General features: G+C 39.7%; 1 protein-coding gene across 5 annotated transcripts in view; it reads right to left on the bottom strand.

Moving 5' to 3' along the window:
* cdc42bpab (CDC42 binding protein kinase alpha (DMPK-like) b) overlaps nucleotides 1-12,768 on the bottom strand; it is an 83,008-nt gene that overhangs the window by 3,242 nt on the left and 66,998 nt on the right. The window contains exons 23-43 of one of the 5 annotated variants that reach the window (XM_033991472.2): nucleotides 12,621-12,712; nucleotides 11,866-11,942; nucleotides 10,146-10,181; nucleotides 9,152-9,271; nucleotides 7,896-7,979; nucleotides 7,712-7,817; nucleotides 7,444-7,580; nucleotides 7,046-7,185; nucleotides 6,837-6,918; nucleotides 6,335-6,554; nucleotides 6,048-6,110; nucleotides 5,454-5,707; nucleotides 5,111-5,235; nucleotides 4,441-4,655; nucleotides 4,224-4,321; nucleotides 3,983-4,067; nucleotides 3,738-3,861; nucleotides 3,117-3,234; nucleotides 2,120-2,237; nucleotides 1,644-1,801; nucleotides 691-765 (exon numbers count right to left, since the gene is read on the bottom strand). In XM_033991472.2, the coding sequence (XP_033847363.1) occupies nucleotides 691-765; nucleotides 1,644-1,801; nucleotides 2,120-2,237; nucleotides 3,117-3,234; nucleotides 3,738-3,861; nucleotides 3,983-4,067; nucleotides 4,224-4,321; nucleotides 4,441-4,655; nucleotides 5,111-5,235; nucleotides 5,454-5,707; nucleotides 6,048-6,110; nucleotides 6,335-6,554; nucleotides 6,837-6,918; nucleotides 7,046-7,185; nucleotides 7,444-7,580; nucleotides 7,712-7,817; nucleotides 7,896-7,979; nucleotides 9,152-9,271; nucleotides 10,146-10,181; nucleotides 11,866-11,942; nucleotides 12,621-12,712 (2,527 nt within the window). The remainder of the gene's footprint in view (nucleotides 1-690; nucleotides 766-1,643; nucleotides 1,802-2,119; nucleotides 2,238-3,116; nucleotides 3,235-3,737; nucleotides 3,862-3,982; nucleotides 4,068-4,223; nucleotides 4,322-4,440; nucleotides 4,656-5,110; nucleotides 5,236-5,453; nucleotides 5,708-6,047; nucleotides 6,111-6,334; nucleotides 6,555-6,836; nucleotides 6,919-7,045; nucleotides 7,186-7,443; nucleotides 7,581-7,711; nucleotides 7,818-7,895; nucleotides 7,980-9,151; nucleotides 9,272-10,145; nucleotides 10,182-11,865; nucleotides 11,943-12,620; nucleotides 12,713-12,768) is intronic. The other 4 variants (XM_055232104.1, XM_055232105.1, XM_055232106.1 and 1 more) reach the window with 4 other exon arrangements.

The raw sequence follows: 12,768 nt of genomic DNA, 5'->3' as shown, positions 1-12,768 counted from the left end.
AGTATTTCACAGAACTACAAAGACATTCTGTCACAGTAAACATGTGGCATCGTCACAAAACACTGACAAAACACCAGAGGTTCACTGAAGAGAAAAACACTGCTGTCACAAGACACAATACTAAATGGCTAATCAACAGATTTTAATTGAAATACCGGTAGTTTTATTTAAGGCAAATAAAGAAAGGAAAAAGAAAAAAGAAAAGAGTAGATGGTATGTGGTTCAGAAGTAAATAAAAAAATGACCAATGAACAGGTACACAGCATCACACAATGTTTCAATACAAATGCTTCCAGTTTATAAAACCTCTGATCATCTGGACTTTTTACTGAACCATATTATGACTCATTATTGCAGAGAAGCATTATTTTAGCACTCCTGTCGGAATACTACTACCACTCTTGTGTTAAAATCAGATAATGTGATTACGACATTATCCCGGAGCACACAAACCATGCAGCTGCGGTCATAAAATGATCCGTGATTGGTTAAAGCAGTTTGGGCGATGAAGCACCGTGCACTGTGATTGGCTGATGAGCAGCAGATGTAACACTGTGCAAAACATGAGGCGTCATTCATTGAGCTCAGCACAACCAAAGAGGGAGGGGCCAGTGGTCATGTGACTTTCATGAGGGGTGTGGCGATGCGGGACGTCCTGTCCTAAACCAGAGCGGGGACGAGTGTCTTTACCTTCATCTTACTAAGAAGTGTCCGCAAAGCCCTTTTCAGATCAGGGGTCTTCTCCGACGGCGACACAGCCTGCCACTGCAGAGGAGAGCACACTGAGCACTGCCCGCTCACCGCATGCACGCGGCCAGGGGGGCAGATTGGGTACACAGGCGGGTACATGGGAGGGTACAGGAGGGTACAAAGGGAAGTACACAGGGGGTACACTGGGAGTACACAGGAGGGTAACACATGATAGATAGGGGTACTGGGTGTCAGGCGGGACATGAGCCTGATTGGACGATGGGACACGATATGAAGCCAACAGCGCTCAGCAAGAGGGCTGTGGGGATGGAGCCTTCGGATGAACCAGGGACATGGGAGGAACCTCAGGGATCAGGGGTCGCATGAACAACAGGAGAGGTGCCTCTAATTCCGATACGGCCTGAGGCGCTAATACTTTTACTGTCTACACGTGTGACAAAAACAAGGATCACTCTGCTATCTATAAAACGCTCTATGCAACACAGCCGAGCAGCAAGAGGGGCTGGTCGATGTTTTTTTCTTGGAGAATGGAGTCGTAGTAGGAGTATTCAACATGAAGAAATGTTTAAACTACTATAGAAGCCACTCAGCAGCAGACACATCACACAGGTTTGAGTTCAACTCAGTTCACTCTGAACCAGGTCAATGAAGAAGCCGAGCATGCTCCTCACACACAGCGGATCACTGATTTTCTAATGACATCACAACATTCTAGTCTCAGATCAAAGCATTCTGTATGTGTGTAACAGATGGGGACAGGAAAAGCTCATCTTATTTTTTCTTAATTTGTGCATAAATATTAAGAAATAACGCCAAATGATTCACATGATGATTTTCATTGTGAATACTTCATATAAAAACACCATATATCTTAGCTTTCTGTGCCCTCCATCTGAGAGGTTGTTGGTTCTAGGAGCAGCGGCCCCACTCACCTCGCGGTCGAACTGTGAGAGGGGGGCGTCGCCACAGTCCATGCCTCCGCCCGATGACAGCGAACTCTCGGACGGCGACGTCATGGTTTGACGCTTGGAGCCGTAACTGCCTCCGGACAGCTCCCTCCGCAGAGCACTGCCATTCTGAGAGGAGGAGCCTGGAGCAGGAGAATAGAAGAGGGGCACAAAATCAGTTATACATCCAACATTTTCAGTAGGATGGGTATTTTTTTCAGCCTGATATCTGATATTTGGCCTGCTGCTGTTTGGATCACAAATTAACTTCACTTTTGTAAAAATAATAACATTATTTATTTGAAATATAAAATAATTTGTTATATTGTTTGTTGCATTGCAAAGCTACATAGTGCCCCTTTAAAGGACACATTTTTGTTTTCGAAATCTCATATGATATACAACCTATTTGGTACAGTAAGACTTTTGGCTTCTGATCTGTATTTGAACATAGCACTCACGTATGCCTAGTCCACTGCTGGCGCTCATGGACCGGCCCGGCTCGCCTCTGTTCTTGGTGATGGAGGGAATACTGACGGAGCCACTGAAACCCGCGCGGTTCTCCTGGACACGCACGTTCTGTTAATTCATACACACACACAGAGGGAGGGGAGGGGAGGAGCAGGGAGGAGCAGGGAGGAGAAGGGAGGAGAGAAGGGAGGAGAGGAGGGGGAGAGTGCAGGGGTGAGGGTGGTGCATACAAATCTGACTATAGTGAGTAGTGGGGAAATGCTTTGAAACATGCAGACTTGTGTAATACTAAGATTGTGGAAGCATAACAACCAAGCTTGAACAATATGTTATAATTCGGTGTTAAAATGTCCAGATTATGGTTAACCAATCAATCTGGTCACAATGAGAATTTTAGAATCAGAATTAGATCATTTCAATTCAGTTAAATGATCTAATTCTGCTTCAAAAAAAATTATCCAAACGTGAAGTGTTTTTTACTGGTCGTTGTCACAAGTTTAGGTTGACTTTTGTTGTTCTTGCATCTGTTTGTGTTGTTATTAATGTAACTGCTTTTGGATGGGACACTTGGTCGCTACACTGACAAGTTGATGGAAGGTTCTATTCATTAGTGATTGGTCTGTTTTGGAGACTGGCTCTAGTGAGTTGAGACTAATGTTGTTTTGCTCTTGTTTTGGTGTGGGTTCCAGCCTACGGTAGCCCTTGTGTTCAGAAAATAAACCACCAGAAGATATTCTGCATGTTTCCTTACACCAGAACACTTCAATAAGCCACTTTAATTTATAACTCAGAAATAGTAATTTCATTATGTTAATTAAAACGGTTTGAAGGAAAGGGAATTCAAGATTTCACAGTTGTTTGGATTATTGTTTTTTTTTTCTCTCGATTTTTGATAATTAGCACCATGACCAAACACTAAAATGTATATTGTAACATGTTTATTCTGCTTCATCAAGGTAAATGTATCGTCTGTGGCCCAGAGCGTACCATGGGCAGGTCTTTGAGGATCTGGATGCCATCCCCTGGTCCCATGTGAGCCACATGGTTAAAGTTGGTCGGGTTTGAGATCAGCTTGTTCCTCATCTCTGGGTCTCGGAGCATCTCTCTGAAAACAGACAACAGGAATTTCATTGATTGAAAAGTCATACCCCTTCTGATGTGTTTATTACCACACTTTTTCTAGCATTTTACTGCCATTTCTCTAAACTTTAAAATGTGCACCTGATTATGTTACAAGAAAGCTGCTCACACATCTCATTACTCACATCTCAAATTTTCAAGACATAACTTCCTTCTGCCGTATAATTACTTAGTCATAAAAAAAATGACCTCCATTAACTTGTACAGTCCTGATTTTCCCTACCTATTTTTGGCCCATCAACAACTCCCCTGCTCAAAAAACTGTTACCCACCGCAACATAATCATTTCTACAACTTACTTTCACTAAATATGTTGATGTGTCATATGCCCAACTATGTTTATCATGTACTTTTGTTTTTTTCTTTGTGATGCATTGTCTAGACAGTACTAGTACATGTTAATATTTAAAAAGTAATTTATCTAATGAGTGACTGAGACTTGAGTGATAAAGTGTGTGGCATCAGTACCTCCTCTGCTGAAGCCGCTCCTCCTCAGGGACCCTAAAGGAGTAGCGTCTCTTGTTGTTCATGCTGCGCACCATCTGCTTCCTGCTGTTATCAGAGGTCTCAGGCACAACCAGCTCATCTCCCTCTGGACAAAAGAACACAATTTTGGGGTTAACAAAGAAGGGGAGGAGGTGTGTCAAGATTTGTCTATGTACAGCAATCGAAGCTATAGACCTAAGACCTTTAAAACTCTTGTTGAGTCTTACCGGCCATCTTGTTTCTGAAGTAGATGAGACGAACCGTTTCCAGTCCCAAGAGATTTAAAGAGCCGTCCACATTCAGAGGACGCACCTGTCACAGAACAGAACAAAATATTGTTTGGAAACCCTTTGTAACCACTAGATGGAGCCAGAGGAAAATTGTCCACAGGATAATGATCATTTATAATAATCCAATTTGAACAATGGTTTATTTGCAGTAGACCAGGAATATCCAAACATTTGTCACCTTCTTTAGAGGAATGGTCTGGATCCACTCCATTGTGTTCACATCAAACACATCGACCGCGTTCTCACTGTACACTGACAGGTAGGGGGCGTTGTAACCTGAACAGAAAAGGGAGAAATATTCATGGAGTCAGTCATTTTAATCCAAACATGACACATTTTGTTAAAATTTTCTGTAAATAAAAGTATTTTGTAAAGAAATCATAAATGGCACTCACAGGCAGCATTGGGCACCGCGGGCCACATGAGCTCCTGTTGCCGTGAGCGACGGCCCTGTGAGTCGACATAGACCCCGATGGCGCTGAAGCAAAGGAGCAGCTCTTTACCGGAGATCTCCACAGCACAGAGTGCGTCCAGACTCTGCTGTGGGATGAAGGACAGAGTGTGGTCCTCTGGATGCAGCAGGCTCACCGGGGATACATCGCCATGGACACTACAGCACATCAAATATATTTAACATTGCTTTTTACCATTACAATTATCGTGTTTCCTTGAAACAAATATCTTTCACATTCTCATCTTGATTTGATAAGTAGCATACAACTGTCAGTGTAACATCTGTGTATTAAGAGTTTCACAAGTTTGCCACTGTGACATGTATAATCTTCAGACAAATTTGTAGAAAAGCGTGTACTTAAATAAAAACATGTTACTTCATGTTACTTTAATTGTAACTCATGTAGAAATAAAAAGTGGCATTTGACCAACAAAACTCCAAGGCTACAAATAGACTGACCACATAAGTTTTGAGATTTAACATCAGAATATTACAGACTGAAATAACAAATAGATCTACAATTCTACAAATCCTGGATGACCACTAGAGACAGTAAGGATGAAATAAACCTCCTCTTATAAGGTGCATGCTGTGAGTAGTGGTGCATTCACCTGTATCTGGTGAAGCCAGACTGGTATCCCACATAGAGCCTCTCACTGAGCAGCCCCATCCACTGCACTTGTCCCGGGGCCTGCAGCTCCCGAAGACGCCGGTGACGCATTTTACTCTTATTCACCTGAAACAGACACACAGACTTTAAATCCTTTCAATAATAATAATAATAAAAAAAAAATACATTAGTTTATTCTTTCCTTATTCATTCTCCTAAGGGGTTTTGTTGTGGATGACTTGGGACTATCCTAGTACATTTTCAACTAGTGTAAACCTCATGTTGATCAACTGCTTTTTTAAATGATATTTAATTATGTTTTGTATTAGGTTAACAGTGTGTACCTCGTAGCAGATGATCTGTCTTTTCATGGCCACACACAGACAGGTGAGGGCGCCATTTCGCACCGGTCCGGACACTACACTGGTGCAGCCTTTGGTCTCAGCCAGTTTAAATGAGTCGGTCTCACGCCCGTCCAGAGCCTGAGTGGGGAACAGGCGAACGTGGCGATTCCTCCCCGATATCACAGCCAACAGCTGCTCCTGTGCCATCAGGTCTATGTGATGTACCTTCTTATTGTCCCCCACGCGGATGATTTCTATTGATGGAGGCAAGCACAAATACAAATATAATAACAATTACAAGTACAAGACTATGTGTAGGAGTAAAGATAAAGTTTATTCTTGTTTATTATGGTCAGAAAAATGTATTAAAAACACTAAGCAAAACAGAAAAACAAACAGTGAGGTACATTATCACAAAACTTGCATACAAACACACACTTTGACATTGATTTGTACAAATAGGAACCATCCCGTTGTTCAATCACCAATTCATCCTTCCTGTTTATCCTCCAACATATCCTCACACACAGCATCGCCCATCATTCTCTCCTTCCACATTTTAGAGTAAATTTTATGTTAAAACTGGATATTTACCATCTTTGGTGACATGGACGACAAAAAGCCCTTCCTCGTTTCCCAGGGCAACACGCTCATGGTCTATGGAAAATTAAATACAAAAACAGATTAATGGATAAATGCATTTTAGCTGAACTGTACAGAAACTTGACTAACTATCAACCATAACTAACTGGACTATTGTTTTTATAGAATTTGATGCCAAATCTCACACAGGGAGCAGGGGCCAGTGTTAGGGTCCCTGGTTAAGCAACAATTTGTATTCACACAAATTTGTTAGTATAATTTATTTGTATGATACCCACCTATGATGGTGGCTGACTGGGTGGTCTTGATGAGGGGCAGTGTGCTGTCGTAGGCTTCTTTGGGCACATACACAAAGCGCTCCTTCAGCTTGTTCTTCTTGAGGATTCTGTGGAGTTCGTTAAGGAGACCCACCCACTTGTTTCTCTCTTGGTCACTGTCGGCCAGGATCAGGATGGACGTCTTATTACTGCTGGAGGGAGAGAGCTGCGATGCCGTCACCTGAGGAACAGAAGATAGATCAAACACTTTATCTTGTTATTGTCTTGATTTTGGTTTAAATAAAACAGTTAACATTAAAACTGTATTTATAACAAATTACATGAGAAATTAAATACAGTTTTGACAAGCTTTTATAAATGTGTATTGTAATGTTGAGGCCGAACATCCTATCTTGTTCTTGTTGATCCTAACTTATTCTAAGCAGTTGAAAACTAACATTAGCTATAATTTTAATATTGTATTATAACTGTTTAACTTCATAAACAAAAGTCTAAAACATACTCTGAATATACAGGGGATGTCTTTGCGGCTGGCGTGGATGACGTCTGACGCAAGGACCGAACTGACGGAAAACTCTTCATCCCTGTTAAAAAAAAAAACAACAAAACAATAAGCTCAAGGCAAAACACGTCATTTTGCTAGTTTCATAAATTTTTATTACTGTTGTGAAAAAGTGATGAAATTTTAACTAACATAGTTCACACTCTTACCTCATGTCAATGACCTGGCTGACCACCACACTGGGCTGTGTAGCTTTGCCCTCTCCGAGCTCATAAAGGAACAGTTTAAAGTCACAGACCACAGCCATCGCTCTCTGCCAGCCCTTCTTCACCCCTGTAGGCTTTGGAACCTGCACCACACAATATGCACACGTTACATACTTTACATGTGATGCGAATGCTGGTAACACAATGTGAGATACCATATCATAATATATTCTGGAACAAATTATACAATGGAAAGTAATATTGCTACTATTATTGTCATTCACTTATTTGCCTCCCCAATATAATTCGTTGTTGTTTGTTGTACAGCTTCTTTTTGGGCTATGGGGGAGGAAATTTAATTATGTGGCGCTATTAATGAAAATACATGTGTTCCCACTCACCCTGACAGTGCCCTCGTATGCAGTGCCAATGCCCCTCTGAGGGTCGATCCCCAGAGGGCCCTTGGTCTGGTCCTGGGGCACTGGGCAAACCGCGGGAGCCTTGTCCGCACACGTCACATGACACGAGAAGTTACACACTGAAGAAAGAAAACATAATTAGCACATTTGGATCTAAAATGTACATACAAATATATGTTTATACTATATGGCAGTATTTTAACTGTTGAAATTTAATGCAATAAAAGTATTAAAGTTAGATTTGTGTTACCTTCGCACGTGCAGCCTTGGCGTATGAGCCCCACCATGAGAGAGGTACACTGGTTACACTTGGTGGGCGTGTTGAACGTTTTCACTACAAATTGATGAGCTTTGGGCTGTGGAAAGAAAGAAACATTATTTTTTCTATCCCAAGTCAAGAAACACAAAATCATATGTGCTGTAATGTATTAAACCTTTGGAGAAGAACGTCCGATGCTGCCATATCCTCCTGACCTCATGGTGGGAGTCTGGACTGTTCGGCCTGGGTGGTCTATCAACTGCAAAACACAACACACCATTTTAATAAAGCTTTATTCTGCAGGATTATCTTGGCACAACTGTGATTTGCAGAGTGAAATAGATATTGCAACTACTAATGTCAAAATGTTTAGTATATTTTCAGAATGAGGTTTTTAGTCTTTGGTTTGTCTGGGGCAGACAAAAACATTTATATTTGTAGACAGCCTATGTGATTCCTGAATTTATACTCTTTATATAAGTAGAATTATGTAAGTACAAAGGTTTTTTCAAGTAATCTAACCATTGAGCAATAACAATATTGTGCTTGTGCCTGCTTTACATTTATAATCTTTGACACTGGTGGATCATAATGTTATGATTTAGACAGTTTAAATCCCAATATTGATCTAAAACAACTTAATAAAAGAAACAAGGCCACTGATATCCGTGTTAGAAAACTATGGTACCCAATGGGAGCTGACATCACCGTAAACATCATCTCAAGAGTCAGCACCTTCAGTAGATAGCTGTAGATCATGCTAGCGAGCACCAGATTTTTTTCCCCCATTTGTACCAAAATGACAATGCAACACTGCCAAAACCTGCGCATATCATCGATTAAGAAAATAAAACTGGAGTAAAAAGGAGTAAGTATAGAGCAGTGCCCCTGTACTGGGGACAGTGAAAAGATTGCTCAAACAAGCAAAAATCATTCCAAATACTACTTTGAGAGTCTAAATCAGGCATGCCCAAACTGTGGCCCAAGAGCCAAATGCGGCTCTCAGACCAATTTTTCTTGGCCCTCAAGCTTCCAGGTGAATTGGCCCATATCACCTTAAATAGTATTTTTTACTGTACATTTCTGAAAATCTACTTTAACAAGCCCATATCAAATAATTAATGTGTCCCATTGAGGGTGTAAGCATGAATAAAGATCTAGTGGTTCAGTCTAACTTGTAATAATACTGCAGATTTGAAGTATTCACTGTATTAGCGACCAGTCTATGGCCCTCAATCGGCCCTCAGTTTTGTCTGTGTTTTTATATGTGGCCCTTAGTGAGAAAAGTTTGGACACCCTTGGTCTAAATGGTGAGGCGAAACAACTATAACATGGTTAAAGGCTATAAAAAAGTAAATTTTGCATAATAGGTCTGCTTTAAGATCAGAGAATTATTACATTAAATCTCCATTTGTTTTCAATATACAGTACCTCAATGGGTTCCATATCACTGGCCATGGAGGGGGATCGTGAGCGGTTTTTGAGCAGGGCTTTTGGGTCATCTTCTCTGGAGGGAGTGTTAGAGGGAGTGAAGTTATCCATGGAGTCCACCTGGAGAAGAAGAAAACATCCAAAATGTACAACAAATATTCTCAAATTTCACAGGAACAAAGAGGAGGGAAAGTAGGAATCAGGGCAAGAGATTGATTTTGACAGTCCATGCCAAATATTTTACAACACACACATTATTTTACAGTAGATTTTTTTTTACTTCAAAGACAAATTTCATAATAGCTTTCACAGGGCTTGATCATTCTCCAAAACACATGCACAGCCATTCACAAAGCACAAACAAGAAAGACAAAACATACTGAGTGAAAACCACAACCTACTGTCACACAATGCAAATAGGTCTGTTTTATATGAAATTACCTTAATATACACACACACACATATATATATATATATATATATATATATATACACATATATATATACACATATATATATACACATACACACACACACACATACAGTTCAAAATCGGGAACTTGCTCTTAACTGAATCAACTATCACAGCAACTATCACATTCAAATCAAAATATTTTGTGAATGGGGAAACAATTATATATTATAAAGTCGTTTATTATAGCTCATTGCGGAAAAGAACTCATTAAGTGCTTCAAATCAGGAAGGAACTGTTTGCCTGAACCGTATGAAAATAATAATGTTTAAATGTTGAAATGATATAAATTCATAGATACGCAACCAAAACAATTCATTTTCCAAAGTTTAAAATAGTATGTAATTTTGTCAAGATTATATTTCACATGAGATGACTGTGATCGATCACCATTTCCAAAAAGCGAGGAGCTGTTATTGAGGACTAAGCAACCATACAGCCACACCACACACAAAATCGAGCAAAACAAAAAAGCAAAAACCACAATCCAAGCGTTCTTAAGAGTGGGCCAGTGATGCTTACACGTCTGCCTTTAGCCGGGCCAACGGAGGGCGAGCGCTTCAGTGGAGAGAGGAGAGGCACAGAAGTGGCACAGACACAGATATAAGTAAACAACAGGAGAGGATTAAGCAGTAAGAAAACACATAAGGACCGGTCAAAAGTTTGGGCACATTTGGTTTGATTTCTGGTAATACACAGGATCCTTTGGTCCTTTTTAAGTGGTACTTAGTACTTCAAGATATAATTTGTATTCTATATTTTGTCCTTCTTTGGTGAGTTTGTTCAAGTTTAAGTCATGATGTATTGTAGTCTTTGTTTTAAACATAGTTTGGACTTGGTACGGTTCCATTTTAGACCTTGTTTACATATAGAGGTATTTTGAAGGCCAAATATTTTAGTAGGTAGTATTTGGTATACAAAGTTTGAGAACCACTGAACTAATGCGTAGTACTGTATGTCCATTATTAGGGTTTTATTTGTGGTCTAGTAATCATGTATTCAGATGAGTGTAAGCATACCATTTCCAGGTATTGCCATTTTTCCCTTTTAAAGTTGGTACAATGAAAGTAAATATTTCTAGTAGTTTGAAAAAAAGAAAATTTCTGAAAGCATATCCAAACTTTTGACAAGTTCTGTTGTAAGGAGAGAATGAACAATTGCGGAACCAGGGCTCAGAAAAAATATACAGAAACAACACGCGGGTGGAAAGAGGAGCAGGTGAGGTTAAAAAAGTTCACAAATGTACTAAACGGCAAGAATCTAACACTAAAAGCATCAGCAATCAGATTTAAGCAACTACCCTAGAAATGAAAAAAGTGACAGCTCAAACAGGACTTGTACTGTGATCTCTGTCAACCTGATAATCAATAGATCAGAGATGGTCAAATTTCACAGTACACTCCAGGACCAAAAGGCAGTAGAAGTTAATGCAAGTGAAGCTACAGCAGCAGTCCCTTGTGACATGTGCACACTACATGCATTTGCAAAGAGACATATTTATTTATATATAACAGTGTCACAATAAAGTAATGTTCAGCTAACTGTAATATCATGTCATTGGAAAAGTTGCAGCGGGCACTTTAATTGCTATGACAGGTTAGCATTGACCTGATGATGTTCCATAAATGTGAATGAACTTATCCTAGTTATGGCAGTTTTTAATAAGAGTTACCATGACAACTACTTTACAAACTTAACATAACACATTTGAAGAGACCAGTGCTAACTTCTCTTTCTTGCTCATAAATGGGAAGTGAACGATTACTCTAGAACTGAAAAGCTAGGGGTTTAAACAAGGAACTCACTAACCCTATAATCTTTCATAGCAAAGGGCCCAGGCACAGGAGTTAGGCAGTGATGGCATCTCATTATAAGTCAGTCTGAACCTTAACCTTCATATTTTCTACTGTTTATGGTCCAAGTGCTGATGCCCAAACTGGCACAAAAAAGTGTATTTTTTATTGTCGCTAACCAACTATCATCACATACAGGGTTTTTGCCTAATCAAGCTACAAACCAACTTACATCTTCCCAAAACTCAACTAAAGAAGAGGATGATGAGGAGTAAGAGTCCTGAAGGTGCAGAAAATGAAGCAAAGGGAGGAACCAAAATGAAAGAAAGTCATGTGAAAAGAAAACTTAAAAATTAACAAATAAATACATAAAAACTGAAAAGGAGAACACATGTAAAAAAATCTAAAATATTAAAGAACAAACAGTTAATTACATGCTAAATACTTACATCAAACTGATCAAGGGCTGATGTGGGTGCATTGAGAAAAGCCAGGAAGGAATTCTGGGAATCTTGGTGCTTGACGCCTTCAAACACAGCACAAAACACAAGCAGCGGTTTAAGAACAAAATAATGAAGCATCAAAGAGACTTACATTAAAACAAGTCACAGGACGGCCTCATATGACCCAATTTACAAAGCACTCAACTACATCTCACACGCTTAATGAGCTTATGTAATGTGGACTGGTTTTAGCGCAACGTTACAGCAGGTGCACTTATATTAAAAATCTCGTAGGGCCTAACACAACTCCTTTCTTCAATACATAATCTTCTACAATCTAGTGCAAAGCTCAAGGTGTCATCAAATTTACAAAGGAGCTAAAAGATTAATTTAAAAGATTTATAATTGAAAAAAAGTAGTTTAAATTGATTAGGTGTAATTGGCATTAACCTCTGACTGCATAATGCACCTCAAGGGGTGAAATAAACAGACTTCTCCTTGCCGCTAACTATGTCTCAGTTACTGTAGAAATAAGTCTACCAAAATAAAGAAGATAAAATGATGTAGCCTTTAGGCCCTAATCACCAACTTAAATAAGCCTTTTGTATGATGGGTTTCTGGACATTCTGTTGAGATTTAGCAGGTTAAGGTTTTAGCTTTAGCTACAACTCTCTGGACAATTATAAATGAAAAGAGTAGAGAAATAAGCAGTAATTCTAGCCACACATGATGCAGGATTGTTTGGTAAAATGTATTGGTACCTCTGCGCAGTCGGAGCTCCTCAGTCTCCTTTTTCAGACGATCGATTTCAGCCAAGAGCTCCTGGTTCTTCACCTCCACCTCCTGAAGTTTACTACAGAGGCACATACAAAACAATAATTAACACCACAAAAAACTTCAATATATCGT

This window comes from Periophthalmus magnuspinnatus, chromosome 24 (assembly GCF_009829125.3).
Source record: "Periophthalmus magnuspinnatus isolate fPerMag1 chromosome 24, fPerMag1.2.pri, whole genome shotgun sequence".
Lineage (NCBI taxonomy): Eukaryota > Metazoa > Chordata > Actinopteri > Gobiiformes > Gobiidae > Periophthalmus > Periophthalmus magnuspinnatus.
Note: the sequence above shows the minus strand (reverse complement) of the source record. Positions and strands in the feature narration are given on the sequence as shown.